The 26,865-nt window shown below is 50.4% G+C and overlaps 1 protein-coding gene across 1 annotated transcript; it reads right to left on the bottom strand.

Annotated features, from left to right (window-relative positions):
- Positions 1–4,742: 4,742 nt before the first annotated feature.
- Positions 4,743–26,163, bottom strand: IGFBP5 (insulin like growth factor binding protein 5). The gene is made up of 4 exons (XM_069861385.1): positions 25,781–26,163; positions 7,830–8,056; positions 7,533–7,652; positions 4,743–7,171 (listed from the first exon to the last, which is right to left on the bottom strand). Exons 1-4 carry the CDS (start codon positions 26,109–26,111, stop codon positions 7,040–7,042), a joined length of 810 nt encoding a protein of 269 aa, XP_069717486.1. The 5' UTR covers positions 26,112–26,163; the 3' UTR covers positions 4,743–7,039.
- Positions 26,164–26,865: the final 702 nt, after the last annotated feature.

Here is a 26,865-nt window from a genome sequence, read left to right as displayed (position 1 = left end):
GAGGAGGGCAATATGAAACGCTCTCTCCAGAGTGATGCTTGTGGAGGTCCCTGAGTCTGAGAGGCTGTGCGAGAGCAGTGATTTACTATTCCTTGATCAGGTTTCTCCTACCCAGCACAGGGACCTTGACAGGTACTTGGGCAGATACTGTTAGGAGAAGGGAGCTCTGCTCTCTACAGCTGCCCAACCTTGGTATTTAGGGGAATTCTTGAGTCAGAGGTTGCATCCAGTGGTGATGTTCATTAGCTGGCAGAGGTACCTGTTTTCCTTGAAGCATCTCACAATGGGTTTTGTCTCCCTAGTGCCCCATGTAAAGAATTTCTTGGCTGAATAAGTTTGAGTGGAGAAACCCTCTATGCATTGCCATGGAGGACCTTCCAAGGGCTTTTCCCCTCTGCTTGCTCAAGGAGAGCAAACTTTGAACCAGGTGAAAAGCCAGCCATGGTGTTTCCGTGTGAAGTCTTTGCCCAGACTGGGCTGCTTCATTCATTGGGCTATGGAGACAAGTCCTTTGAAGGTCCTGCACCGTCTCCCAGGGTGAGATGTGCTGCCTAGGGGAGTATGATGGCACAGGTCACTGTGTAGAGCGCTACAGTAAAGCAAAGAATAACAACAATAATAATAATAAAAAACCATGCTGCATTCAATTAAAATTGTGGCATTGAAGGAGATGCCTAGTGTGGCCCTGACAGCCAGCATCCAGGTGGCTGTAGTCTCCTTTGGCTTCTCCAAATTAAGGCAAAACCACCGAGCTCTTTCCGCATCTATTTTTTACTACCCCATGCCAATATGTTGAGTGAGACCGACACATGCTGGGGAGCTGGGCAGTGGCAAGGAGCATCAGGAAAATGTATGGGGACAGGAGCCAGCAAGCACATAGGGCTACAGAGGAGGTGGGGGTGGACAAGCAGGAGCTGGGCCGAGTGGTGGGATGTGAGCTGCAGAACATGGGAAAAGGAGTCAAATTAATATTTGGTGCCATCCTGTTTTATGCCCGCAGGGGGAGCTGAAAGGGGCTCAGGAGATGCTTAAGGTAGGACCTGAGGGTCAAGGGCTGGAGGGGAACAGGAGCCTGCAGCCCAGCAAGGGGAGCTTGCAGCTGGCCAAGTGCCTTTCAGAGGGACAACAGTTAAGCAAGCAGAGCAAAGAGCTTCTGGTTAGGTTTCCCCACGGTTGCAGCATGGCTTTGAAGACTGTGTGTGTGTTCATGGATTTGATAAGTGTCACTGCTTGCATCCTGCCTGTGGGGTTTTGCCTGGACTGGCTTTGCGCCTCCTGGTCTCTGGATAATCAGGTGTGCAGTCGGGTACTGGGACCTGGCCAGCTGCACGTAGGGTACTAGCCGAAACCCCAGCAGCTCTGGTGTACACACAGAGAACTGTCTACTCTGACAAACTACAATTTTAGTATAGCATAAAAATTATGCACTAGTATAATATAAACAATAATCTTTAATATAGAGTATATAATTAGTGTAAGACTGTATGACTGTATCTGTGTACAGCTATAGCTATCTATATAGAATCATAGAATCATTAAGGTTGGAAAAGACCTGTAAGATCATCCAGTCCAGCTGTTAGCCTAACACCACTGTGCCTACTAAGCCATGTCCCAAAGTGCCACGTCTACACATTTTTTTTGAACACCTCCAGGGAAGGAGACTCGGCCACTTGCCTCAGCAGCCTGTTCCAATGCTTGACGACTCTTTTGGTAAATAATTTTTTTTCTAATATCAAATCTAAACCTTCCCCGTGTAATTTAAGGCTATTCCCTCTAGTTCTATCCCTTGTTACTTTGTAGAAGTGACCAGCACCCACCTCGCTCCAACCTGCCTAACAGCTATAGCCTGGGAGTAGGAGTATAATTTACTAGCTCACTAGTTGGTGCTAGGAAAAGAGCCCTAACTTTTGAGGTGGAAAGCCTATTATCAGTGCCTGTGTGAATGAAAGCAGCAGCCATGCCTCCCTGCATCCCATCAGGACCACCTGGTGCTGGCAGCAGCACCCTGTGGCTCCCCAGCACAGCCTGGCAAGGTGGCACTAGGGGTGCAGACCTCCCACCTGGCTGGCTCAGGGGGGCAGGTTTGGCTCTAGCCAGGGTATGGGTTGAGAGCCATCAGGGAGCAGGAGGCTGAGCCAGCCCTGGGTGGCGCAGGTAGGTTGGGGGATGTGTTGAGCAACCCAAGGTCTCCAGTGGGGACTGAAGAAGGTTTTGTGTCTCACTCTGCTCTGGGTACATGGGATAATGTTTGCATTTGGGGTGGGGATGGGGAACACAGGAGGCAGGGGTTGAGTGTAAGTATGGGAGGATGAAGGGGGATGGCTGTGTAAGTGGAGGGGGAGGCTGGATTTGGCACACAGGAGGACATGGGGCCATGGGAAGGGTCACCACAAGGTGTTTGAGGGCAACAGTCTGACTGGGCTACCCAGGGATGGCACAGGGATGCTCCTGCACACTGCAGCAAATCTCCCTGCTGCCCAGTGAGGTCTGAAGCTCAAACATCATCTCTAAACCCAAGATGTGGGGCTCAGTCTGGGATAGCAACTGGGAGCTCAGCATCACCAGCAGTCAGGCCCTCTACCTCCCCTAACCAGACAGATCGTGGTTGCCTTGCCCCACTGCTACATCCATGCAAAAAAATCAATAAATAATATAAGGCAGCTCTACCTTAAGGATGCTCTTTACTCAAGCTTGCAGTTTTACCACTGCTTTAGCATACTGCTCTGCTATTAAAAGCTCTCCTAAACCCTTGCAACCATGTTACTCCATGCTCCTTACCTCCCTCAGCACCGCTTTGGATCTGGCTGAGCCTTCCAGGGACACAACATGACCAGCCAGGGAATGCTTGGGGCCAGAGCAGCTCACTGGTGGACCCTGGCACGCAGAAGCTCCATGAGGGTCAGGCACAAGCTAACTGAATGCATAACTTTATTAAATAAATGCTTTGTCATGAGAAAAGACAAAGATCAAAGAGTAACATAAATTATAAGTTGAATAAATAGTATACAGCAATCTTCACTTTTTAATAAAATGTGAGATTTTTTTTTTAAGTACAAAATGCTAAACAGAGCATTAAGCTCTTCTTCCATTGTCAGTTTTTCACAAACTGCTTTTTTTCCCACCAGTAAGATTATGAATATTTCTTGTTTACTGGAAAAAAAAAAACAACAAAAACAAAACAAAATGAAACAACAGAGCTACCGTATGTATGTAAAGCTATAAAAAGCTACCGTAAAATGTGTAGTGAGTATTGCTTAAAGATAAAAACCAGGCAGGAAACTCGGAATCTGGTGTGTTTTAACAACTGCGTTACAATGGTGGGTATCATGCGCAGTGACATCTGTCCCGGTGGCAGTGGCGGGGGCTGGTAGGGCTGGGGAGAGGGGCACAGTAGGCAAGGCTCCTAGCCAGAGCCAGGACAGCGCTCTGGAAGCAAGGTGAACTGTCAGTCGTTAAATATACAATGCTCCGTTTGGGAAAAAAAAAAAATCAACAATAACAAAATAACCCACCCCAACAACAAAAAGAAAGTTTTCACAGGGAAGGGGGAGAAAAAGAGAAGGGGGGAGAGAGCAGAGAAATAGTGCAAAATGCTCTTGTACTAGTGGTTTTCAAAGTCCACTGCAGTACAGACAAGGGGTAGCCCAGCCACTGAGTGCCACTCCTTGGGGAGATGGTGGAAGGGCTGTCCTGACCCCTGCTCCATCCTTGTCCTCTCCTTCCCAGCCAGTACCCTGGGTACCAACAGGGGCTTGGTGCAAACACTGTGGCTGAAGACTCCTGAGCCTTGTGCTTCCCCGATGCACAAATTGCCACCACTTCCCCATGTGCCTGGATTCGCCCCTATGCTGCTTGCCCAGTCCTCCCCAGCTCCAAAATCCACCCCTTTTGTTTTTCTCGCCCCAGATGGAAAGGGCACTGAGAATGGGAGCACATCACTGCCGCCCCTGAGCAAGGGGTACCCCATCCTGAAGCTGCTTTTGTCCCCAGGCTCCAACCGCAGTCCTAAATATTAGTGCAGCTGCTGCACAGCCTCGTCCTGCTGGGGATCGTCAAGAAAGTGGGCGGCCAGGGGGTCACTTATTGCCACAACTCAGGAACTGAGGTGGCTTGGAGGGGTGAGGGTGGAGCAGTATCCTCCTTGCATCGTCCTCCCACCAGGTTGGAGGAGCCAGGACAGGCAGGATGTGCAGTGGGGAGGGAGCCTGTACAGGTGCTTTGGGCTTCCGGGGACACAGCTGAGACTAACTTTGTAGGGAGAAGTCAGGGAGGCACCTTGTGTCCCCCTCCCAGTGTCATTGAGGTGGCCACATCATGAAACCACCCTCAGGCCCCATAAGCTGACCCTCACCCTGCAAGGTCTATGGGGAGCCTCTCTGCCCGCTCCCATCCCTCCCCGGCGACCTATCTCCTTTCTCTGCAGCCAAAGGCTTTCAAGTTTTGAGAAATCAAACAACAAAACAGACAACAATTGAACAAAAAAGCAAGAAAGTGGGAAACAGAGGGAAGGATCTTGGGGAAGGTGGTACTGGCCTATAACAGTCAGGAGGTTTTGCACAGGGATCAGCGAGTGGAGGAAATGGGGACGGTATCAAGAATGGTAACCAGTGGCCCTTAGGGTTAGCACATTGCTGCTCCTCCTCCTCCTGCTGTTTTCACCCCACCTTCACCGCACCATTAACCCACCACCCTGGTCAAAATGACTCTGCTCCATCAGCCTTGCAAAGCCTTCCCCCAACCTCAGCACCCACCATGCTCCTCTCCAGCAATGCAGGGGTCACCCCCACTCTGAGAGAATTTCTGGGGAGGCAGTTCTGCATTTGGTGGCACTCTTCCTACTTTTCAGCAAGTGAAGAGGCCTGCCCGCCAGTTCCAAACACATTCCACTGGCTCTCTGTGGAATTCCATCAGCAAAACTCATCCCTGCCATTAACTCTGAAGGAAAAAACTGCAGGGCATCCAGTTCTTCCCTCAGTCACGTCAAGTGTCCTGGTGGGGTGCTCAGGGGGGTGATGCCACGCCGTGGGAGGCTATGAGGACACCGGACTCTTGATGGAGAGGAGCCTTCATCAGATCCCCTTGGTGGTGAATCCCCCTTGTCTCATTCCTGCTGGCAGGGACCCAGTGACGCTGCAGATCCCCTTTCCTCTCTGCCCAGGTCTGTGATGCGCAAAGGAGCTTCAGGGGTGCAGAAACCTTCCCCCTGAGATTAGCCAGGTCCTTTGGCCAGCGCCAGCAGCTGGCTCCATCCATGGCAGTAGGTTGTGTTCCCCATGGGGTGCATGTTTGCACACTGCGACCACAGCACCCAGACGTCACAGCTCATTTTCTTTTCCTTCCCTTCTGTGAGACTTCTTCCCAGCACCAATGTCCTGGAGACCCTTGTCATGGGGAAGCGAGAAGCAACAGTCCCAAAATTGAATGTAAAATATTAAAACCAACAAAAAGCGAGGACAGGAACTGAGAGCTGTCCCAGCACACTGGAGACTGTGGGTCTCCGCGGCGTGGTGGCTGCTGTCACTCAACAAGGAGCTGGATCCCAGGTTAATGGCGAGGGCTCGTTGCAGGATCTTACTGCAGGGTGGGAATCAGCCGTGGCAACATAAGCGGTATCCTCAATGCGAAAGGACAGCAACCAGCATTTTCCTACCCACAGGGAAGGCTATAAACTAGCCTTAACAAAAATCCAAGATAAACCAAAGTTTAGGTTTAGTTTGTTTTTTTCCCCCTGGACCAAACCACTTTTTTGGCTATTGAGAGAAAATTAAACCAATCATCTCCATAGTTGTTCTTCCTTGTGGCAGCAAAGGGTGATGAAGAGTTTTGGCCCCGATCCCCCTGATCCCATACAGGGATGCTTCAGTCTGGACAGTGATGGACTGTGCAGCCCTCGGTGTCGGCAAGGCTCTGATCCCACAGGCATCAGTGCTCCTCTGTAACTCCGCTCCCATGCTTAGTCTGGCAGGTTATAATCATTTTTTGGGAGGCTGCAGAATCTGTCCCCCTGCTTACAGTTATCCCTCTAGACTGCAGGTTTTGAGGTGAAGTTTTGCAAGGAGGAAAAGCCACGTCTGTGCACACACATGCTTGCACACAGGCACATGCACGCAGGTGACAAATGCTTCCACACCTGGATGGACAACAGTCGCAGTCCCGCTTGTCCAAAAACTATTTCTGACCTCCCATTTGAGAGGAAGCAGATGGAGAAGGATATCTTTCCTTTTTGGATGATGTCTTTTTCAAGTCCATGAATACTTTTTGTGAGGGTATTTGTGCCGCTGCAGGAGCTGTGTTTCACTCCCTGGCTCATCTCCAGACACAAAGGCAGCAGTCCCATGCCTCCTCCACATGTGTTGAAATCTGCCTGGATCCAGGGCGGTCACTTGAGATGGAAATCAAATCAAGTCTCAGTGATGTGGGGAGGAGACTCTGGAGGACTGAAGTGAGGAGAAGGAATATGGTGGCTGCAAAGTTTTCTCTTCCAGACCCTTTAGAAAACATCTAGCTAACTAGGAAAAAAACGAGAAAATAACCTGCCCAAAACCCATACTGGAAAATCACTGACTTGGAGAACTTCCTACATTGAGGTGGCTTCTGCTCACAGCAGGGGAGTATGGGCAGTGCTGGGGAAAGGCATGAAGAGATGTGGGATGGTGAAGCGGCCATGGCTGGTTTGTCTCTGGCTCTGTCCTTTCCTTGCTGAGTCCTTGTTGTCAAGAGGCTGCTGTAGATTCCGAGTCCTCAGTTTCTTCAGGGTTTGTTCTCTTCTTTTCTCTTCTTTTCTTTTCTTTGCTTTTCTTTTCACTTTTCCTTTCTTTTCGCTTTTCCTTTCTTTGCTTCTTTCTTTCTTTCTTTCTTTCTATTTTTCCTTTCTTTCTCTGCTTTCTTTTCCTTCCTTTCTCTTTTTTCTTTTCCTTTCTTTTTTTCTTCTTACATGAGATGAAAGGAGTCGGAGTCCCGGGGCACAGGGAGGTGCGGAAGGGAGGGTGGAAGGGAGCCTGGGTAGGTAGTGATGGGGGTGGAGGGAGGGGATGTGACTTCACTCCACATTGCTGCTGTCAAACGCATGGCACTGCAGGTCTCCGCTCAGGTAGTCAGTCCCTGGCAGCTTCATGCCGTATTTGTCCACACACCAACACAACCCACGCTTTCGGCCTCGGGAAGGCTTGCACTGAGGAGACAGCCAAGGGCAGAGATCAGGAGATGGCCACCAGCCACTGCATGACTCCCTCGCACTGGGCATAAGGATCAGCCCTAGCTCTTGCTCTCTTCTTTCAACACATCTCCATCCCCACTGCTACCCCAGCCCAGAGCTCTCTGACTTTTCCTCCTCCCACACCACCTCCTTCAGGATGCTCGCCTCAGGCCAGATGGCACTCAGAGCCATCAGCAAGACCACCCACCAACCATGCCTGGAGATGCTCACAACAATCTTCCCACCAGCCCAGCAGAGAAAAAACCTCTGTCCTTTCCATCCAGGGCAGCAGACCCTCCCTGGGTGGGAAGCATCCCTCTTTGGGGCTCTTTCTTACCTGCTTCCTCTTGTAGAAGCCCTTTCGGTCACAGTTGGGGAGGTGGACAGCACGGGGGACCATCCGCTGGCTGCTCTTGAGCTCCTGCAGGGATGCCTCCATGTGCCTGCGGCAGGGTCCCTGCAAGCAGGGAGAGGATGGAGCATGAGAAGGGGAGCACGTCACAGCAAGCCTCCAGCAAATGCCCCCAGGTCCCCTGTTGTCCCCTGCCACCAGCACCCACTCCCCAGGGGGGAAAAGCCCTCCCAGAGCCCCCTTTCCACAGAAGCCCCATGGAGGGAAGGTGAAGGCACCCACCAACTCAAACTCTTGCCGGAGCTCGGGGATCACCACACGGGGGTGTGCTGTGTTCTCAGCCATGCCCACAAACTTGGCCAGGGTCAGCTTCTTCCGGCGGTCCTTCTTCAAAGCCTCAGCCTTGAGCTCAGAGAGCCGTCCATGCTTGGGCCGGTAGGCTTTGGGTGGGTAGGTCTCCTCTGTCATCTCTGATGTGGTCGGCTCCTCATGCTCTCGGGACTCCCGTTCTGGAAGAGAAGGGGTACCAAACCATCAGGTCTCCATGAGCTGACTGGGGTTTGCTTTTGCACAGGGAGCTTCCTGCTCGACCCCAGAGACATCTTTGCACCAGGCAGGGCAGGAACAAATGACCAAAGAAACCCCTTTCCCAGCTGCTCCTTACAGGGAAGTGTCTAAGAGCATGGAGTATTTGGGGCTCAGGATGGGCTCCTACACACAAGGCCACTATTGACTGCAGTGTGTCAGTGGAGAAGGAGTAGTGGGATGGTTAACCACACTGAGAAAGGACCAGATGACACAAAAAACGTGGCAGAGAAGTCCCTCTTTAGCCGTTGTGAGATGACTAAGTGACAAATTCACACCCAAGCCCCAAACCAGGGATGCTCAAAGATGAGACAACTCCGAAGTCAAGGTCAGTCACACAGCAAAGCCATTGAGCGGTTGGTAGACACTTAGGTAGCAATGTTCCAGGCTGCTCAGTGCACAGCCCTGTGCTCATGGGGCTGAACCATGCCCCATCTGTTGGCACCTACTGAGCAGCCAGCAAAGCCTGGGGTAACGCTGCCAGGCAGTGCTGCGTGACTGTAGCTGCCACCAATGGTACCAATAGCAAGGGAGGAGAGCATGACCTGCACCAGCAGGATGCAGTCAGGAGTTCTGCACAGTTATATATAGGAGACAGCTAGTAACAGTCTAATCTTAGATGACTTGTGACATTTAGTACGGCCACTGGAGTGAAAAGGGTTATTTCTGGACTAAATTTGAACAGAGTATAAGGCTCCTGAGGCTCCTTGGTCTCCCAGTCTCTGGTTCCCAGCAGCCCTGTGCTGATGCCAGGTTTGGCTGTGGCCAGCAGGCAGGCACAGGGGAACCCACCACAGTGGGAAGAAAAGCATCAGGGTGGCTGAAATCCCTCCCTGCATGGTGTCTTTCGTGACTGCGATGCCAGTGAACTCTGCAACTCAGATCATTCCCTCTTGCAACACTACAGTAAAGATAGTGGGGCACCAATTTTGCCCCTCCTTGCAACATCACTGCTGGGACAAAAGATAAAAGGTCAGGATGAAAATAAGAGCTGGTAGTCGTCTGTTCTCCCCCTCCCCCACTCCTTCCTTTATTTATGAAAGCAGCCTTTGTTCTCTTTCCACAAAACGGAGCTAGGTCAGCATCCCAGACCCTGCAACCCTCCTAACTGCTTACAGCAACGTAAATGACCCCATGCACCATCCCTGGGACTTTTATCCCTGTGATGGGATTCTCTTGCCATTTTGCCCCATGATGCTCTTATGCTTGTGTTTATTTTTCTTGCTGCAGGACTCAAAGGCTCCCCCAGGTTGGGACACCTATGTTATAGGGGGATGACAGACAAGGGATATGGAAGAGATTGATGAAATTAGGAATCATCTTGTGCCTGACAAAATTACGCTGCACAAGGCCTAGTAGAAGCACAACCTTTGCCACAATAATGTTGTGGCAGTCTGAGGTCTGAAAGGAGACTGCAGACATCTGAATGACTAAGCCCTTCCAGGGCTACGAAACACGCTGTGATCTGTCCCAGGAATCCCCTCTGGCACTGACTGCCAGGGCTGGACAAGGCTGAGCCAGGGCATTTCCCTGGGCTGCCCCATGGTAATTAAGGGCAGGATTCACACCAGTGCAGGCAACCCTACAATTACACTAGAGGGGCACACCTCATTACCTCTGCAATAACAAATATGAGAGGCATGGTTACCTGGGCAAACCTAAAATAACAAACAAGTGGGACAAGGAGTGAGGGTTGAGCATGGGATGTCCAGTCCCCAGGACTCGCGATGCAATGGGTGTTTGCAGTGGCTCAGCCTGCTCAAATAGTCAGCAGCTTCAGCCTCTGCAAACACCTTACTTCTCTGCTTCCTGTGAGCTGTCAGCAAGCCAGAGTGGGCTGGGAGCTGGACGCTAACATGGAGCCCTTTCAGCAAAGGGAGATGGGAGCCACAGCAGCCCACTGTTCTGCATAAGGAGCCGAGGGCTAGCATGCACCAAAAGCTGTCTAGCTCTCAACCTGAGCCTAGCTTTCCTTGCACAGCTGAAAAAGTACCTGAAACTGACCCTCTTTGTGCCCCTCAGTGTGCACACATACCTCCTCAAGCAGCGATAGGACAAGGGATGGCTGTGGTGGGACTCCTCTGTCTGCTGCTCAGCATTGACATCTAGTTTGGATCTTTATTTCCCACTGAGAAAGCCATGGACGCCTTGGAGGGAGCCCTGTACTGCACCCTCTGATTTTTTTATAGCCTTATTTCCTTGAGCAGAAAGGCTGAAGCAGTCATGCTCATGAACCTGACAATCTGTTCCCTAGTTTGATTCGAAGAAGCCAATTTTGACAAAATGTAGGGCAAAGGTCTCTGAGACACACGCTCTGAGCAGCTGGTGAGGGACCTTCCCAGTGCCAACCAGGAGGGAAAGCCAGAGCCAGGGCAAGCATCACTCAGTGCCCCCCTTCGCCTCCTGGCTGACTCATCCACATGGACCCGCAGCTGCTCACTGCAGCCTGGACCAGACACCCACGTCAGCATCTCCAGAGTCCCTGCAACCGTCTGCCCATCCTCACCCAACAGCTCGTTTGTTAACCTCTGTCTGGCACCGGGGCTGGCTTGTGGCAGGCAGCACCGGCACGGCTGCACCTCTTCTCCAGAGGAGACGCCAGCAGGAACAACGCCCAATTTCCCCGAATGAGCCCTAATTGTGCCTGTCTGAGACTCAGGAAAGAGGCTGGAATTCCTCGCCCCTCGCCGTCAGGATCTAGCCTGCTGCACAGCCCCTTACCACCTACTCCCATCTGCCTTGCCAGCCCAGCAATAGGATTTCAGGCAGGTAGCTGTTTGCAGAGGCAGAGCATGTTACACCGCCAAATCTCAGCTGTGAGCACGAGGTATAGGCAGAGAGACTGTACTCACTGTGTCTCCAGCTGGGGTACAGTGGGTAGCAGGGGATGGGTGGCTCTCCGTTCTCCATTCCTTCTTGCCACTCCTCAGGAGTAGGTGACCTTTCAGCTCCCTGGCCACACAGAAGAATGGCACTGCTGGCCAAGTCAAGGATGCCTGGCTAGCCTGGAGGGGAGACTTGGGCTGCAGCCACCTCAAGGAGATGTAGGACCTACAGCCAAGGCAGGAGACTTAACTCAAAGCCATCCCATGGCTTTGTGTCTGGTCCAATGTTGCAGTGCCCATAAAGGACTTGGGGGGACTCTGGAGATGCTCCTGACACAGGTCAGGCCAGAAGGAGCATGATATTGATGTCCTAATCCACGCAGGCTCCCATGATACCTGGAAGCCAGAAAATACCCATGGTAGAGCTTGGCCTGTCCTTTGCCCCAGGGCTGAGGGCTTAGTGCCTGCTCCCCACTCCAGGCTGTAGTGAGGGAGCTCCGTAGCAGGAGCCATTTCCAGCCCTTTCATCCTGCCCCTACAGAAGGGACGCAGAGTAGGAAAATACCAGGCACTGTATCTGGGAAGCTGCAAATTGCTGCTGTCTGGCTGCCTGTTGTCCTTGACAGACATCACCCAGAACAGCCTGTGCACCTTCCTGTACCTGGGCCAACACCCAGCCTGGTGCTTCAGTGCTCCAGAGGTTTTGGACACGTGTGAGGTCCCCACAGTGTGTGTGTGTGTACACACACCTGGGTGCGGGGCGCATGGGAACACTGCCTTCCCGTTTGCTGAGATTACAGAGTACAGCAGGAAGATTTTGCAAAAAGGCTAGGAGGCTTGAATTTTTGTCACACGTTTTCATTCCTTTGTGGGAGAAAGCTAGGAAAAGTATCTATTCACCGCTGCTGCAAGCGATCCTTACTCCTTACACCTACAGCCCACTGCTAGAGGACTTGCTGTCCTGTTCAAACCCACCCCCCCTCAAAAGCCACAGACACCTAAGGACAAGCACAGCCATAGCACAATCCTGCTAAACAGCTCTCTTGATTATTATGTCTTATTACTTTCAGCATGAGCACTAACTAAATACACCACTTAAGCAGGAAGGTGTTGGAGAAAGATGTAATGGGGACCTCGGTTAAACCTTTAGCATAGGAACGATAGCAAATGCCACTGGTGGAGACCTTTACAAGTTGCCCAGTCCTTCCTCTGCCCCTAAGCTGGACAATCTCTGTTCAGAGGTGCCCATTGCAAGACGGAAATTAAGGCTTACATTACCAAAGGGTGAAACACTGCTGGTTATAGAGCAGCAAGTGTCTCCCACTAAACAGTACAGTGAAACAGTGCACAACTTCTCTGCTCCTCACCAGAGGAGGATTTACCCCTAGGAACAAGTGCCACTCTCCCAGTATGCACATGAAGAAATATCCTCAGCTCCTGGACTTCATGAGTGACTCCAATGCTGCTTTTCCTATGGGCTCCTTGTAATTTTTGGGCCTTGGTAGCAGCTGCCTTTGGAATACGCCAGTTTCTGTCCCATCACCACTCACACCAACGTGGCATTTTCCAAACCTAGCTGGGTGATCTCTGACACCTTGTTTTTCTCTCTGGGGGGAGTGACAACATTTTGGGATCAGACACCTGGGCAGCTGATGCTGGCAATGGAGAAGGGAAAAAACCATTATGGGAGAGGCTGAGGGAGCGTGAGGTATTTTTCTGCAGTTTTCAGTTACTAGGACCCTGAAGCCAGATCTAGACACTCTCTGAGCTCCACCCATAACAACAGCTCCCTGGCACAAAGAGATGCTGATTCCTGTCTATGGTGGCTCCATTACCTGTTGAGACCCACACCGGGTCCTTATGTGTTCCTGCTGGACTTTACATGCACACACAGGCAGAGGCAATGATTGCTGAAATCAATGTTTGTCTTCTTCCCTGTAACTGCTGAAGGGATGGGGTCCTCCCATTTCTCCTTCCACCTCTATCCTTTATGGTACTGGTTCTTGCTGGGCAATGTAAAGCAGCTTCCCTGGGCTCCCTGTGGCTGGGAGAGGAGGAACGTCAGTGCTGTCCCGGAAAACAGATTTTGCACTTGCAAATCACGGTAGAGATGTACTATTTTTCTTCAGATTGGGTCTTACACAAGAAATCTGTGCTCAGGTCCCTGGCTGGTAAAAAAAACCCATCGTACATTTCGCTCAGCTGCCTTCCCCGCTTGTCTCCAGTCCAGAGGAGAGGATGTGCCTGACCTATGCCAAAACCTCCTTAGATGGGCAAGCAAGTTCCTCCCCAGCCTGCAGTTGCACCTGTGACCACGATGGGAAAGTAAAAATCCCTCCCTCCTCATTAGCACACAGGAACAGCCGCTGTGTTTGCATTCCTGAAATGCGTTCCCAAAACGCAGGCAGGGAAGGGATAACGCAGACAGGGAAAGGATGCAGACCGAGGAGGGTCTTCTCACCTCGTGCCCTTTGGCTGCAGCTACAGTGCACAACTGAGCAAAAGCATTCCTGAGCTCCCTAGAGGCTGCTGGGATCAGCCCAGTTTGGGCTTTCACTGCCCTAACAAAGAACAGCTCATTTATGTTCCCATCGCAGGCACAACCCCCAGCATGGTGGTGAATGGTCCCCAGTCCCTCATCAGAGCCCCCCCGGGGGGAGCAGCAAAGCCATCTCAGGCGTGATGCCTGGGACTGGGGTCACTGCTCCAGACCACCGCCCTGGTGAAGTCAGAGGTGATCTCAGGCGGCCGCCCAGCCCGAGGCCGTCTGGCACCCACTGGAGAAGAGGCAGCCAGGGCTGGGGATGCAGACTCCAGCCAGTCCCTCCACTAGCCCAGGGCGTTGGCTGCTAGAGAGCCAGCTGCAATGTGCCTTGGACTTTTGACGAACTTTTGTGCTTTGGTGGGGAATCGACAGCAGGCCAGCACGGCCAGTCTGGTGGGGACTGGCAAGGGAGCACACTGGTGATGCTCGCAGGCGATGAGAGACTGGGAGGAGACACCACACACTGAGAAGGACAGAAAAACAGCATCCCTGCTTGGACTGTCACTCCACATCCCTCAAGCCCCAGCAATGTGCAACAGGCGCTTATGACAGATCTGTATCGAGTAACGCCCATCTGCTAATACAGAGGTGCTGGGGTTTCACTGGATGGCTCAACTCCACGTTTAAGTAATTGCAGAGATGCTGCACCCTCTGAATTGTGACCAGCCCCATCATTTGGCTTGGGGGCCTGTTTTAAGTTGGAACAACATATCTCTGGATCCTCAAGCCTTTGCTTCTGTGACTCCAGTGGTCTCACTTAGGCCTCCAAAGGTCTGAAGTTAGGAAAGATAAATCCCATTACCTTTTCAGTACTGGTCCCCTTGCAGATTGTGGTGTTGCTCTCATGAGCAGCAGTGCCAAACTGTTTTACAGGCACAGGAGCAGTGGTAAGAAATCCCAGACCCTATTTCATTCTGTGGGAATTAGGTACCTCAACAGCTGACAAAGGCAGCATGTCACCTTTGTGATTTGCAGAGTATGGAAGGAAGGAACACATGCTTTTGGAAGAGAACTCTGGGGTATCCCAGTACCTTAACTCCCTGTGACAGCATGATAAAAGTCGCTAGGACCTCACTCTCTTGTCTCACAGAGACATCTTTAAAGAGAAGGATAAGGATCAGTGGAACTAAGCTCAGAGAAAAGAAGGAAAAGCTAATAGAGGGCTGGATGGACTCAGCCCTAGGTTAAGAATAATCTCCATTTTATTAAGCCAAGGCCCAGCAGGATGCTTGGGAACAGCTCAGGAATACCTGAAGAACCTTGGGGAGCAGGGATAGATGGGAGAGGGATGTGCTATACTACGGTGCTTTTTTAAAAGTTATTGTTTTGGGCTTTGCTGAACTAGCCTGGAAGACCAGTTCTTTCTCAGGAGATTTTTGTCTCCTCAGCAGAAACCTGCGGATGCAGATTCTGCTGCATCAGCCAGGGCTCACCTGCAGAGCGTGAATATCAAGTGCTTGGGCTGCCCCCAGGTTCACGTGGGATTCATGGGAACAGGAGATCATCATCCTGATGACCTCAGTGTCCTCATACAGAGCTGGATAGGGGAGAAATGCAGCTCAGCATGTGGGAAAAGAGCTCTCAAGGGAACCAGCTCATGTTTTGGTCTGCTCTGGAAGCACAGGGCCTATCTGTGGGAACGGATCTCTGGGTCAGCATCACTTCTCCGCAGTGCCAGCAAGTGCTGTGGAGGTGAGAGAGGTACAGCTATGGGAACTTGAACCGTAAGGAAGGATCTGCGTTTCTGTATGCCAAACGGTACTTTCCTGAGCTGCCCTTCCTTGCTGCAGCTACAAAATAAAACTCCCTGGGAGCAACTCTCTAAAGCAAGGAGAAAAGCACATTTAGAAATGGGCTCCTTCCCTACATGTTGCTGGTTGTCAGTTCAGCAGACTCCAAGTATCTACGTTGCGCTGGAAAAGCCAAGATTGGGCATCTGCTGGAGCACTGGGCTTGTTCTGACCTGGGATGTACAAGCAAGGACTGAGGCTCACTGCTGTCTTTGACTTGCCTCTTTCTCTCCAGAGAGCTCCTAAATCTGGCTGTGTTCAGTTCTCAACAGAGGCTTGGGAGCTGGCAATGCACAGATAAGACACACCAAGTTCAGTGAAGGTCTGGGCCTGTGATGGACAGGCAGTGTGGCCAGAGACTTGGGGGTCCCAGCAACAACCATTCTGGTGCAAGAGGGGACCCAAAATGCCTAGCCAGTAAAAGAGCAGGGAAACTTCCCAGATCTCCCTCCGGTAAGATCACGAACAAACATCCATCCATTACAATTAAATTAAGCCAACATGCGCCATCTTGCAAAACTGCAGGCACTCTGTTTCTAGATAGCTGCTTGTATCAGCCTGAAATTTCCTGAACAAAGTTATCTTCCATGGAACTGAACTAGCAAGTGGAGGGAAAGGAAGTACTTCAGGATTAAATTTACACTGAGAAGCTCCTGTTGCTGATGCACTGATGATAGGAAGATAAAACATATTTCATTCAGATCATCTGAAGACTACAGACGTTCCTCATTCTATATGCTGAAACTGCATGAGATGGTGAGAGGTGAACTGAAGCATGACCCAGAAAAATCTCTGTAAATTATCCTTCAATATCATAGTGACCAAGACATATTTTTCCTTCGTGGAAACGATGAAATCATTCAGTCTTTTGCATCTTTTCCAACAAAGCAACCCTAGTGGCAGATTCCATTGGTTGTAATAAAGGCAGCAAAAAAGCCACCAGGCTGCCATGACTGAGAGCATAAAAGACCAAAGAGAGAAAACTCAGGGAAGAGATTGCACGACAGTCTGCATAACTGACAGTAAAAGTGAGAAAAATCTAAAGTAGCTCCTGACAAGCATTATTTGCTTACCAGCAGTTTCTCTGTTGGATTTACCTGTAGCAAAAAGATGGGAAAACCCTTCCTAGAAAACAATCTTATTTTCAGGTCTTCTGAGTGAAAATGAAAGGGTGTGAAATGCTTATCTGGCCACCAGGTGGAAAGGTATCATCTAAGAAAAACCTCGATGTCTTTAGGAATGAAGGAGGTGTGATGGATTGGAAAAGAAACCTAATAGCATCCATCAACTATCATTAATGTCTGAGATTGAAGGGGACAAGGAGGACTTTTTCATATGGAGGTACCTGGACAGCAGTGGTGGAGGAAACGTCTATAGGGAGGAAGAGTAGGTGGCTTTGCCCCCTTAAACTATGTGGGCCCATCTCCAAAAGTCAGCTGAAGGTAGGCATCAATATACACAAGATGTCAACAAACCTGCACTTGAAAGGAGGATGCTTCCAGGGTGCTGATACTATTTTGATCACTGAAATGCAAGCACAGCAAATCATAGGTGCTAAGAAAGCCTTAGAAAGAGAACCAGGAAGAGTGTTGCTGGAAAAAAGCTGGAATATCAATCGTCACTGTGGGCATTGTAGCATTTTACCCTGAGAACAATGCAATTAAGAGAAGACATCTACGTTAATAGAGATGATCCCAAGAAGATGACATCCTACCAGAGATGCAGCTACTACAGTTTATGCTAAGCTCTCTGGCCTTCTCATGGATGAAGCTGGCCTTTTAGTCAGGGCTTTGAATCTGATTTAGTTTCATACTAAGCAGAAGCTTTTCACAACTGGCTGAATCTGTGAGAAGTTGCTCCTACTGGAGGCTGGTGGTCTCCATCACAAGTTCTATCCTCACTTATATTATTGAAGGTCTCTGTCAGTCTCAACAGCCGCCAGTAACTGGAAGAACCAAGAAAGCCAAACCCTTTGCCCTCCCACAGAGCGATAAAGGCACATCAGGTAGAGCCTAGAGATGCATCTGTGTCAGGTGCTGGATGAGAACTGGTCCAACACCATAAGTATTTCAGTCATGCAGCTGTGCTTGCAACCTCCAGCCTAGCCTAGACTGATTTCTAGGCCTTCAGCCTGACTTTCACAGCTCTGCCTTAAACCAGATGGAAAAGATCTGTGAGATCATCCATTGCTCATCTCTGTGTCAGCACCAGATGACACATCATCACATGTACTGTCCAACCTGACTTTTACAACCTCCAAGTGATGAGATTGCCACCTCTACCCTTAGGACTTCCTTTTAAATGATTAATGGCTCCTTCTCTCAGAAAGGCTTCACCCGGAGTAGGTCTGGCCATTTTTCAGTCCCTCAGTCCACCACAGAAATGTATCAATGTTCACACTCTGACGATATTGATAAGCGGAAACTTGTCCAAGCTTGATCCTAATGGATGACTCTTGCCTCTCCTAGCCATTTCCCTCTCTGCACTGTACCATACACTAACCAATTCCCTCTGATCCAACATGATGCAAAGATGCTTTCCAACATTAAAAAAATATTGCAGGTGTTTTGGTCGAGCAAAGGGTGAAGAACTCCATTTTGGGGTCTGAAACTCCAAGGAAGACAACTAACCATCCTTTGCCACAGGTCCAAACCCTTTCTAGAATGATAAAATTGCTGTTGCACTTTGCTGGTTTTCCTGCAACCTCAAGCTGCCTCTGCTATTACAAAGCCAAGTAACCGAACACTGAAGTGATTATGAAATGATGCAGCACCTGCTTCTGCTATTTCTTCAGGAAAGCAGGAGTCAAAAGTGAAACATTATTAAGATCTATTAAGACATACATGTGGCTATGGCAGCACCATTTTTGACTGCTGGACAGGTCTTACACACAGTCCCTAATAAAACTTCTTTCTTTTCTAGCGTGCCCTTTAAATTAGAAAGTGAAAGCTGGGTTCTATAGTTGTTCACTGGCTTATTTAATTACTAGATTTTCATAATTAGTACAATGCACAACATCTGATTTCTTAAGCATGAATAATAAATGGATCTGTTGATTTAATTGTCCTCTGAGGATGAATCCCATATAAATTTGGAAAATGAAAGTATTTCTGCCGGTTTTCTACAAAAAAAGAATTATGACTATTGGCTTACTTTGCTTCCAAAATTACCCTTAGTATACAATCCCTCTCTCTTTATCTAGGGGATCACTTCCTTAAGTATCTGTCAGGATTACCTTCTTGCCCTTAAATAGCAAGCAGACCAGTTATCTCCATCAACATAACAATTATCTCCATCAGTGAGCCAGCTGTGTCCATCCGACAAGCAAACAAACCAAACTGCAATAACAGCCCTCAAGGCAGGCAGCTGCTAGGAGCTTTCCAATCCTACTGAAGCCAAAAGTATCTTGAGCTTTAGCCTTACAGTCCTTCAAGGACTGAGGTAACTGGCTTCCACGAAGGGGATTAGTTGCCTAAAACCTATGATGCTCTGGGTCTAGTGAAAAAGTGTTCAGCATCTTGCAGGATCAAGCCAAGCTAATAGGGAACAATGTATGAGTTTGCTGTGGGCAGTATTTACACTCCATTTCCACATTCTGTGTGAAAGAAGCAGTACCAAAACAGTGCAGCCACATGGAAAAATTATGGGAGCATGAGAGCTATCTGGAGAATGAGGGCAATAGTGAGAGCAATGCTTTATACAAATGCACACAAGAAGTTCCCACTGACTCCACAGGCACAAGTTTAATATGCATCCTCAAAGTTTAGTGCATTGATCAGAGTCTCTTTGTAGCTAGGGAGGCTTAGACCTTCCTGCAAGCATAGCTTAAGGCAGCTGTGGTCTCCCAGCCAGAAGCTCATGGTTAAAAGATATAAATTGATGGGCAGTTAGCACATTTGTCCTGGAAACATCATAAACAGACAGGAGGTCCACCAAAACATGCTGAGAAATGGCTTCCTTGAGGGCAAATTTGCCCACATCAAACCACGACGAGTCCCAAATTTCTGCAGAAACATTACACTGGCTTCTACTGGGATTATCTGCAAGCTGTGGATTGACATAAACACCAAGGGGTCCCCTCAGATCACAAACTTCAAAGAGCCACCTCAAACACAACATCTTGCTGAGAGTTGCCTTGGCTACACAGCTGAAAGAACAGGGAGTGTCATGTGAGATCTGAGTGGTGCGATGTGACCCTTCCTGGATGGATGGAGGCATCAAGCATGACCCGTGCTCAATGATCTCAAAATGGGCAGCCTCGGGGTCTGGGAGTGCTGGTATAGCAGCAATCCCACTCTATGACATATGGTCAGCCCTGCACATCGCTTCAGCGAGATATGGCATGAAAGCCCTCCCTAAATGGGCCTGGGGTGTCCAGGTCTTTGAGGAGCCCCAGCAGGTCTTCAAGGACTCTCAGGTTTCCCTTTCCTCTTTTGGTGGCTAAACCTGTCCTGAGGATAAACAGATAATATCTCCCTTTTTACCTTAAAAAAAATCTTCTTACAAATGACTAGGTGGTTATTACGCTGGCTGCCACTGAGTTTACCCAGGCCAAAATCTTTGCATCATCTTTGACCTCTGCATGTACCATGTCCTCAAGCCTTGCTGCTTCTTCCTCCCCTGTGCTGGTGGTTGTTTCTCCTGCCCTCAGCTTACCACACTTCAGCAAATTTGCGATGTTTCCCCAGTCAAATTCTTCTTTGCCGCTTTCCCAAAGGGCAGTTGTTGTTGCTGCCTGGGCAAAGAGAAGTTTGTAGGATCCCAGTGCACTCAGTGCCCCTGATGCTCTCTCCTCTACTGATGCCACCAGGCACATCCAGCAGGAGGATCAGCTGCCCCCCTCAAGATACAACCTATCTGCACCTTCACTAGAATATCTCTCAGGGTATTTAGCTAATGTAGACTCAGTCCATCCAAAAAATACAGTCCAGCCCACTTCCAAACATGGGGGGTGAGTTCAGATCCATGCAGATGGCTGAGAAGACTATCTTCCCTCTCTCTCCTTCCCTGCCTCCCCTTGATATGATCACCTGCTGCATCTCATTTCTCAGCCCTCAGTGGGAAGATAGGGTAGGATGGTCTGTATGCCAGTATCTGATCTTGACAGCAAAATACCAATGTACCAGTCATAAGCAGAACCACTACACCAGAGAGGTTTGTGTGTGCTGCCTGGAAACCATTCTGCCCCCAGAGACAAAAACGCTCTGTGTGTTTGCACACATTAAATGTTTGTACAGGCGTGTGTGGGTGTGTGAACACAGATACATGTGTGGGTATGCTCACATGTGTATCTTCATTGTGCATGTTAATCCTGCTTCTCTGCAGCTCACATGGAGGGGCAGGTGTGTTCCAGCAAAATTCAGCTTTTATTTATATCTGATCTTTGAATTTACGCTACTAAATGCTTGGTAAGGAAAAAAAAAAAAGATATTTGCTGTGCCATGAGCCCTTTTATCTCCCTTGTGACTTAGCTGCAACTTTTCTTAGTGGCTCACCCCACTGAATAGGGGAGGATGAAGGTCTGAGGTTCCTGCCTGCCTTCCCAAACTGCTCCCAGGCTTTCCAGTTTGGGTGAGGAGCACTGGGAACTGCCACTGCTATAACAGCTCCCACTGCTGCTCTGTGGCGTCTTTCAACCCAGTGCAAGTAAAACTTCCAGCGGACGTTAGGAGGAAGCAGAGCACCACGCTCCCTGTAAGGCAGCACCCACTCGCTGCTTTTTCTCCTCTCCTTCCTTCCCTGCTGCCCTGACACATATGTGCCAAACTGCAACCAGAAGAAACTAGGGGCTGTCCTAAAGCTGGCACAAAATGTACCCAAGTTTTCCTTGCCCTCTCTTCCGAGCTTGATGAGACACCTCATCCCGCAGTCATGTGTGCTTCCAGACACACACAACTGTACTCACGCTACTGATGTGCCAAAGCTGCAACCGTCACCTGGGCACAGGATGCTAGTGCTTAAGCATCGACAGGAGGAGGCACACAACCTTTCTCCAGCATCCCTCAGGTTTGCGGAGGCTCCCACTTAAAGCCAGAACCTGTTCCCTGCTGCAGCAGTACAGGCTCTGGAGGGGCTCCCCTAGTTCACCTGGAGTGGGTCCAGGCTGACAGCAGTGTGCAGGAACTCAGAAGCTCTGTCACTCACACATACACACACACGCCTGCACAGAGCCACGTCTTTTCTCCAGTGAACTCTGCTGGCACCCGGCAGGAATTTCATTTGGATCAACTACTTAATATTCTTGCTCCTTCCTTACAAACCAGGCTGCTGAAAAATCTTTCCAGCCAAGGCCCCTCCTTTCCTGTTTGAACCACCCCATCCCTCCCACCCCCGTACACACACACCGCAGAAACCTGGCTCTCTTACTAGCACCTTATGGATTTCACTCTTTTTTTTTTTTTAATTTTAATATATTGTTATTGTTGTTGAAAGTTCAGATCAAAAGAAAAATGGAGACTTTCCTGTTTCAGATCAGAAGCTTCGCAGGCCTGTTGCTACTAGCTTTCACCTTGACATCTTGGGAGCTGCTTCGCACAAAGGACCTGCTGCTCTGCACAACCTGGGTCCCTCTTTGAGCAACATGCGTTCGCATGCTGGTGTATCCCAAGTTCCCTGCTCCCATGAGCCCTGTCCTAACCCTCACCCTTCCCCTGGACCTCGGCGTGGGGCTGCCCACCTGCCCTGCTGTGTCCCCATCACTCGCCCCTGAAGTCCCACAACCCCAAATCAGGAGCAGAAATGCATGGGAAGGAGAAACAGGGCAGGAGGGATTATGTAGGGAGGGATAAATGGCTGCACTGAACATGAGCTGCAGGAAAGTTGGGCTCAGCAGCACTCCTCTTCCGCCTACTTCCAGCTGACACAGCAAAGATGATTTTCTTAGGGCTAATTCTGCAATGCCCCCTCCCCCTCCTTTCCCCTCCTGGTTATCGTTGGCTCACGGTTTCACGAGGAAACTTGCCAAGTCTTGCTCGCTTTCTAGAAAGAGAGCAGGAATGAGAGGAGAAGGAAATATTTGACAACCTTTGTTTTTCCACAACCTTTTTAGGGCAGCAGGCTCAAGTCTATGCCCTCCACTCCCCAGCGCTCAGCCTGACCTTGCTGTGTCAGCAGGAGGAAGCCTGGTGGGAGCATAGGGGAGAAAAATGGGAAGACGTGGTGTATTTCAAAGGAAACATAAACAAAATAGAGAAAGCCCAGAATCCCACAACCTATCCCATAAATGAAGTTCCTTCGTGGTTTTGTACCAGGAACAGTCAATTACAGCTGTGATGTTTGGCTTTTGGTAAAGGACAGTGTCTCACTGCTGTGTGCCAGGAAGGACTACAGGGACCATCCTGTCAGTACCTATACAGCTGTCTACCCAAAACGAGCCTTACCAAACCTCTTTAATCCCACACTTGCTTTCATTTCTGACCAGGAGCGCATCCTGCCCAGCTGCTCCATCGTTTCTCAGTACTGCCTTGCCTGGCTTACAGATGAGGAAACTGAGGCACTGTACCCGGGAGCATTTTGTTCCCAGGCATGACATCTGGTCTACAGAAGAGCCAAGCCCAGCCTCCCAAGCTTGGACTCTTGCAATAGTGCTTGTTGCGTCTCCACCTCTACTATAAGGAGGAAAGCATCTGTGATCTTAAACTCGGCCAGTGCAAAAGCAGAAATAGATAGAAATGCAGTTTGATCTAGTCCTTGCTGCTGTCACATAGTTTATTTTACAGAGTGCTGATTCTTTCTCAGCGGTTCACAGTTCAGGGCCAATTTTGGTCACTGATAGATCAGAGGGCCAGGCCAACTTCCCCAGCTCACGGTCCCTGCACTCTTGGCCAAACTGGCAGAGGCCAGAAAGTTCAAGTCAAAATTAATTTCTTTCCTTGTCCCGTTGCTTAGAAACACGCCTATGAAAATATACTTTGTTCTCACATGCTACCAGTCGAATGCCAAGAGAGTTTTTCCCTCTCCCGTCCTTAGGAATTCCTGATTTATTTCTTATTTCTTTTTTTGCAATCACACAAATCTCAAGAGTAGCCTGCTGGTCTCTTGTGGCTTCCTGCAGCAGCCTGTCCGAAACAGGCTCATCTCCTGGCTGCAAACAAAACCCATCAAAAAGAGCCCCCTGCGGCACTTGGGGAGTCCAAACTAGAAGTGCAGGTGGTGCCAGGGGGATGGTTTTGCAACAAGCCTGCAACCTCTTTCCTATCTCTCTCTCCTTGTTCATTCAATAGGAGCTCCCCATCTCAAGGAAACCAAACCCAGCGATATTACAAGCAGACATGCCAAAGGTTTCATGCAAAGCACCTGCTAAAGGACCAGTTTCCTTGGGAAGAGTGAGGCAGGTGGAACAAAAGGAGATTCATGTTGGGAGCCAAGTGCCAAAGCTTTTTTTGGGTGCCTTTGGTGTGCACGGGGCACCCTTGGCCCCACTCTACCAACCATTCAGTGTAACAGCTGCATAGCTTTGCCTTCCTGACCACACTGCCCACCCCCCCTGGCTGCACACACACGTGCAGAGTAAATAAACACCACAGAAGACGCGCTGCAGGATACTTCACATAGCTCTGCTGCCAGCGAGTTACTGACCAGCTTCCTGGGCTCCACAGCAGGAACGCTGTTCCTGGCATCATCCTCCTCTCCCAGCACAAGTCTCCTCCCAGCCCTTGCCCTTTCCAGCTGCCCTTCAGAGAACCCAGCTCACCTTTGCTGTTTCTGGCTGATTTTAGGGGAGTTTGGACATTAGCTGTCATTTGGGATAAGGAGTAAGTTATACACGCAGAATTTGGCTTCTCTGTGAAGGATGGAGTGTAGCAACACAACCACTGCCTGCAAGCAGCAAAGGGGGAAAAATAATAAAAGCATCAAGATTTATTAGGTGCTAGAAAGGAGAAACGGACTCCCATTGTGTGGGTATAAGCAGAAGCTTGCTAACAAGCAAAAATGACTTTTATGGACCAAAAAAAGTGGAGGGCTTGTTCCTGTTTTGGTTGTTTTGCCAAGTAGTTCCCAACTCCACTGTGCATGCAGATATCCTCCCTGCCTCCCCTTCACGCCACAGCAGAAATACAGACGTATTGGGAAGAATATAGGGAAAGCATCTTTGCTTAAGCTACAGGATCCAGAGTTTAACATGTGCCAAAGTGAAGGAATGCTTTCTTTTGTGCTTTTGTCACATGAAAGATGCAAATATTTCAGAAGCTTGGCTTCGCACTGCTGCTGTCGTGCTAGCCTTGTGCTTGTTTTTAACCTTTTCTTTCTGATTATTAGCCACGCCATCATTACTTTTCCCTTTCACATAGTCCCTACCCCTAATGCACCTGCACCTCCCTCGACTTTAATGTCCTGCTCAACAAAGACAGCCAGCAGTGGGCAGCCAGGAGGAGCAGGCTGCAGGGATCCAGGGAGAAAGGGAGAGGCTGAGCAACAAACCTGGGGGGGGAAGGGCGAGGACTTTGCGGATGGGACAGATGGTTTCAAGGAGGTGTCCCTGCCTTCCCCTCTATCTCAAGCTGCTGAGGCCAGCTCGGGCCCCAGAGCAAGGTGGAGGAGGATACGGTGAGAGAAATGGGTCAGGGAGAGGATGAAGACAAGGGATGCAGTAAAGATGTGAAGGATGCAGCCAGGAAAGGACTGGGATGCAGCTGTGACTAACAGGGTGCATCTGGGAGGTGGGGGAGAAAAGCTTTCCACTGGGTATGGGACAACCCAGAGGTGGTGATGGAAGAGGGGGTGGGGGAGGTTGTGAGATGATGCAACAGTGGGGTCGATGGAAGAACAGCCAGGGGGGTGGAAGAGTGCCTGCAAAGATGGAAATGCAACTGGGGGATGGAAAAGCAACTGAGGGGGTGGAAGAGCAGCTGGAAAGATGGAAAAGTATCTGGAAAGGTGGAAGAGCAATAGGGGCATGGCAGAGCAGCCAGGGGAAGCGGTGGTGGTGCAGCAGCAGCTGGAAAAGCAACCGGGGGCTTGGAAGAGCTGCTGGTGGAAGGGGGAGAGGTAAAGAAATGGGGAAGGAAATAGCTGGAAAGGTACAAAAGCAGCCGGGACGCACAGATGTGCGTGTGCAAGGGAAAAATCAGGCACAAAGATGCAGAAGTTACCACAGAGGCGGACAAGCAGCTGCCGGTGGTGGAGAGGAAGGGAAGAGCAGCCGGGAAGACAGAAAAGCGCACGGTGGTGGTGGTGGTGGGGGGGGATGAAAAAGCAGCCGGGGAAGGCGAGCACGGAAAAGCGGCGAGAAAGATGGAAAAGTAGTCGGGAAGGCGGAAAAGCGAGGAAGGGCACCCGGGAAGACGGGAAAGCAGCCGGAAGGATGGGAAGAGCAGACGGTGGGAGGGAATAGAAAAGCGATCGGAAAGATGGAAAAGCAGCCAGAAGGAGAGGGGGAGAAAAAAAGCGGTCAGGAGACGGTGGCGGGTGCAAAAAGCAGGTGGAAAAGGAGCCGGCGGGGCGGAAAAGCATCCGGGAGAAGGTGGTGTGTGTGGGGGTGTCACTCACCGGCCTTGGCTTGCTCGCGGTAGCTCTTCTCGCTGAGGCAGACGGCGGTGCCGTGCAGCAGGGCGTGCAGCGGCTTCTCCTCGCCCTGGCGGGGGAGGCAGCGGAGCCCGCGGGCGCAGCGCTCGGTGTAGACGCCGCAGGGCTGCCCGGCGGGCAGGGCGCAGGTGAGGCAGCAGCCGCATCCCGGCTCCTTCACCAGCTCGCAGCCCAGCGGCGGCGGCGGGCACAGCGACAGCGCCTTGGCGTCGCAGGGCTCGCACTGCACGAAGGAGCCCAGGCAGCGCGACAGCCCCGGGCAGGCGCCCAGCAGCACCAGCAGCCGCAGCAGCATCGCGGCGGGGACGCTGCGGGACGGGGCGCGGGGGCGGGCCCGCTTGCCCCTTCGGGGGCAAAAGAAAAGGAAAAAAATAAAAATATAAAAATGAAAAATAATCAAAAGGGTTCGGAAAGCGCAGCCCCTCCTTGCAGGGGTTTATGCTCGGGGTGCGAGACCCTCCTGCTTTTCTTTTGGCGTTGGGAGAAGGGGGCGGGGGGGGTGTCTAGGTTTGCTTTTTTTTTTTTTTTCTCCTTTTTTTTTCTCCTTTAAGCTTTTTCTCGCCTCGAAATGGAGAATTTGCACCGCGATCCGCAGCAGGGGAAAAAAAAAAAGAGAGAGAGAGAGAGAGAGGGAAGGAAGGGGAGAAAGGGAGAAAAGGCTGCAGGGGTTGCAGAGCCTACAGGTTGCAGGGGGAGGCGCGGGGGAGCAGGGGGGTTTGGGGAGGTGGGACGGCGAGTTCGCACACTCACACAGACACACACACACTCTTCCCAAAGGCAGGTTGTGAAGGGAGCAAAAAGTTCCTTGAAAACCAGTGTCCTGCTATTAATGCATCAAAGAGGTCAAGGCGAGGCGGGGAAGATGGGGACGCAGGAGAAGGAAGAGGGGATGCAAATCTCCCCTTCCCTCTCTCTCTCTTCTTCTGCAGGAGAAGAAAAAAAAAAATAAAAAGTCTCTCCCGACGCAGCGAGGTGCTGGGAAGCTTGGTATGAAGCAAAGTTGTGTTTCGATCGGCTCTGTTCAACCCTCCCACTTTCCTCTTCCGAGA

This window comes from Phaenicophaeus curvirostris, chromosome 7 (genome assembly GCF_032191515.1).
Source record: "Phaenicophaeus curvirostris isolate KB17595 chromosome 7, BPBGC_Pcur_1.0, whole genome shotgun sequence".
Lineage (NCBI taxonomy): Eukaryota > Metazoa > Chordata > Aves > Cuculiformes > Cuculidae > Phaenicophaeus > Phaenicophaeus curvirostris.
Note: the sequence above shows the minus strand (reverse complement) of the source record. Positions and strands in the feature narration are given on the sequence as shown.

Bases quoted from the DNA above. Each gene is read 5' to 3' on its own strand.
- IGFBP5 (XM_069861385.1), bottom strand. From the start codon at position 26,111: ATGCTGCTGCGGCTGCTGGTGCTGCTGGGCGCCTGCCCGGGGCTGTCG. The intron at 8,057-25,780 runs GTGAGTGACACC...CTTCTCTTCCAG, and splicing joins CCGCGAGCAAGCCAAGGCCG to AACGGGAGTCCCGAGAGCAT. The intron at 7,172-7,532 runs GTAAGAAAGAGC...CTGTCTCCTCAG, and splicing joins GCTTCTACAAGAGGAAGCAG to TGCAAGCCTTCCCGAGGCCG.